Raw genomic sequence first — 2,720 nt, forward strand, 5'->3', positions numbered from 1 at the left:
GAGGTGGGAGAGCTGAAGGTCAGAACTCTGGATTCGATGAAGGGGGTCAGGGGTCAGGACTCCCCATCTGAGGGAGGAGGGGTGAGGGTCGGGACTCCTGGATTTGAGGGAAGAGGGCTAAAGGTCAGAACTCCAAGTTTAGGGAGGAGGGCTGGGGATCAGGACTCGGGTCTGAGGGAGAAGAAACTGGGGGTGGGGTCCAGATCAGAAAGAGGAAGGGTTGGCTCTCTTTGAGCCCTCCTTTCCTTGCTGGTCCCCAGACACCTCCAGGAGGACAGAAACTGTCCATTCCCAGCACCATGAGCACCACCACTGGGTAAGTGTCCCCCTGACCCCCCCTGCCCCCTCCTGCAGTGGCATTTCCCAGGATGCCTCAGCAGAAGCCTGCCCTCTGCCCTCTCTGCCCAGCCAGGGTCAGGAGCTCCCACCAGGAGGAGAGCTCTGGCTTGGGGCTCTAACCCTCTGTGATCATGAACCCTGACTCCACTTCAAGCCTCATCCCATCTCTTTCTCTGTGAAACAGTGGGGAGACTGGGATTGCTCAGTGGGACAAGGGCATGTGTACAGGACTCCACGGAGTCACCACCAGCCGGCAAACCAGTTCAAGGCAAACAAGGACGGCTGCTGGGGGTGTTATCTTCTCCTTAAATATTGACCTTTTCTCGGCAAAGCAGGGCTGTTGAAAATGAAGGCTTAAGGCTCCTGGAATGACCAGGAAGCAGCAAGTGGTGGCTGTCAGGAACTGTAGTCAGCTCTGACTCTCAGGAACCCATGACCCATCCTGGACCACCTTCATAGCCGCCACTGTGCCTGGACTCATTGTTGGAACTTCCGGCTCATGTGTGACAATCAGTGCCTTGGAGGTAGTGAGCGCCCCAGCTCAAGAGGTAATCAAAGTATAGGAAGACTTGACCAACAGGAAAAAAGAGCAAGGATGTGACTGCTGAAAGGGTTTCTCAGTGTCCACCTCACCCCCACCTGAGTTCTGGGGTCAGAAATGGGGACCCCAAGGTGCCTCTTGGAGGCAGGGACATTGAAGGGGATGGAGAAGGATTTGGCTGCAGAGAGCCTGGTCCACACAGATGAGAGGAGAAGGCGATAATTCTCCCATCTGCACAAACATGAGTGCTATTGAAACAGTTTCCATTTATTGAGCAACTTCTGTGTGCTAAGTCTTTTGCATCATAATAATGATATAGTAACAGTTTCTGGGGTGGCAAGGCACCTGATCTGAATTAGCTCAGGGAATCCTCCCAACAACCCAGAAGCCGCACTGCCGCCACTGTTGCTGGGTGTTATCAGGTCTGCAAGGACTCCTAGTGACCCTACGGACAACAACACAAAGCCGCCACAGAGCTCCATCCTCACCATCTCCGCTGGGCCCACACCTGATATTGCAGCCCTTGTGTCACTCCACCAGCCTGGGGACCTTCCTGTTTCTCTGGACCTTCTATCTTATCTTACCAAGCTTGATATTTTTCTCCTGGGATTGGCCACTCCTGATTATATCTTCAAAATATGTGAGCTGAGGTCTCACCATCCCCACTTCCAAGGAGTGTTCTGGCTGTGTTTTTTTCCAAGATAGATTTGTTTGTTTTTCTACACCACAATTCAAAGGCATCAGTTCTCTGGTCTTCCTTATCAGTGCAGATTTCCCATGCATGTGAAGCAATGGGAAATACCATGGCTTGAGTCAGACACACCTTAGTCCTCAAAGTGACATTCTTGCTCTGGAACCTTTCTTATAGTTCCCAGCATGTTTCATTTCTTTTTTTTCCCCCAGAAATGCACTTTATTACACAGATCTGGGAGTCACCTCTAAGACTGCCTCAGCATGTTTTATTTCTTGACTACTGCTTCCTGGGTGTTGATTGCTATAGATGCTACCAGCAGAGGCTATCGGACCAACCTATTTTACAGAGAAAGAAACTGAGGCAGGAGACGTATAATCTCTTTACCCAGAGTCTTACAACAAGGCAGGCAGGCAGCGGATTAGAATTCAGGTCTCTCTCACAGTAGACACCTTGCTCCCACCATCACCCAGTACCACTACCTTCTCTGTCTTAAAATTCAGCTCTGACGAGCTCTGGTGGCCTAGTGGCAAGAAGCTGCACTGCAATCTCAGAGGTGCACAGTTCAAATCCACCAGATGCTCTGCTGAAGCCGGAGGAACAATTGCCTCCCTCCCGTACCAGTCAGATCTGATTTGATGGTACACACATAAAAAAAGAATAATAATAAATTTTTTAAAAATCAGCTCTGGCCTTTCACCTCTTTCTTGTTGAAAACCCTCAATGGCTTCCTATTGCCCACACATTAAAGTCTTACCTCAGGTGGGTGTAAAACCTTTCATAATTCTTACTGTCTTTTTCATTTTTCCTTTCTTTCACCAGCCCAGAAGCTGCCCCAAAACCAAGCGCCAAGTCTATCTATGGTAAGTTTGAGGGCTCAGACTCTCAGCTCTGAAGAGAAGGGGCTGGGGGTCAGGACTTCTAGTCTGAGGGAGTAAGGGCTGGGCATCAGGAAAACCTGGGAATCAGGACTTCTAGTCTGAAGGAGGAGAAACTAGGGGTCAAGACTTCTAGTCTGAAGGAGAAGGGGTTGGGGGTGAGGACTCCCAGGTGTGAGGGAGTAGAAACTGGGAGTGAGGACTCCCAGGTGTGAGAGAGGAGGGGCTGGGGGTCAGGACTCCCAGGTGTGAGGGAGGAGGGGCTGGGGGT

The 2,720-nt window shown here is 50.8% G+C and overlaps 1 protein-coding gene across 1 annotated transcript in view; it reads left to right on the plus strand.

Moving 5' to 3' along the window:
• Positions 1 to 299: 299 nt before the first annotated feature.
• EPS8L1 (EPS8-like 1) overlaps positions 300 to 2,720 on the plus strand; it is an 11,660-nt gene continuing 9,239 nt past the window's right edge. The window contains exons 1-2 of the mRNA XM_006901878.1: positions 300 to 316; positions 2,394 to 2,434. Of these exons, the coding sequence (XP_006901940.1) occupies positions 300 to 316; positions 2,394 to 2,434 (58 nt within the window). The remainder of the gene's footprint in view (positions 317 to 2,393; positions 2,435 to 2,720) is intronic.

Source organism: Elephantulus edwardii, unplaced genomic scaffold (assembly GCF_000299155.1).
Source record: "Elephantulus edwardii isolate Elephantulus edwardi_28Jun2011 unplaced genomic scaffold, EleEdw1.0 scaffold00348, whole genome shotgun sequence".
NCBI classification, from domain to species: domain Eukaryota; kingdom Metazoa; phylum Chordata; class Mammalia; order Macroscelidea; family Macroscelididae; genus Elephantulus; species Elephantulus edwardii.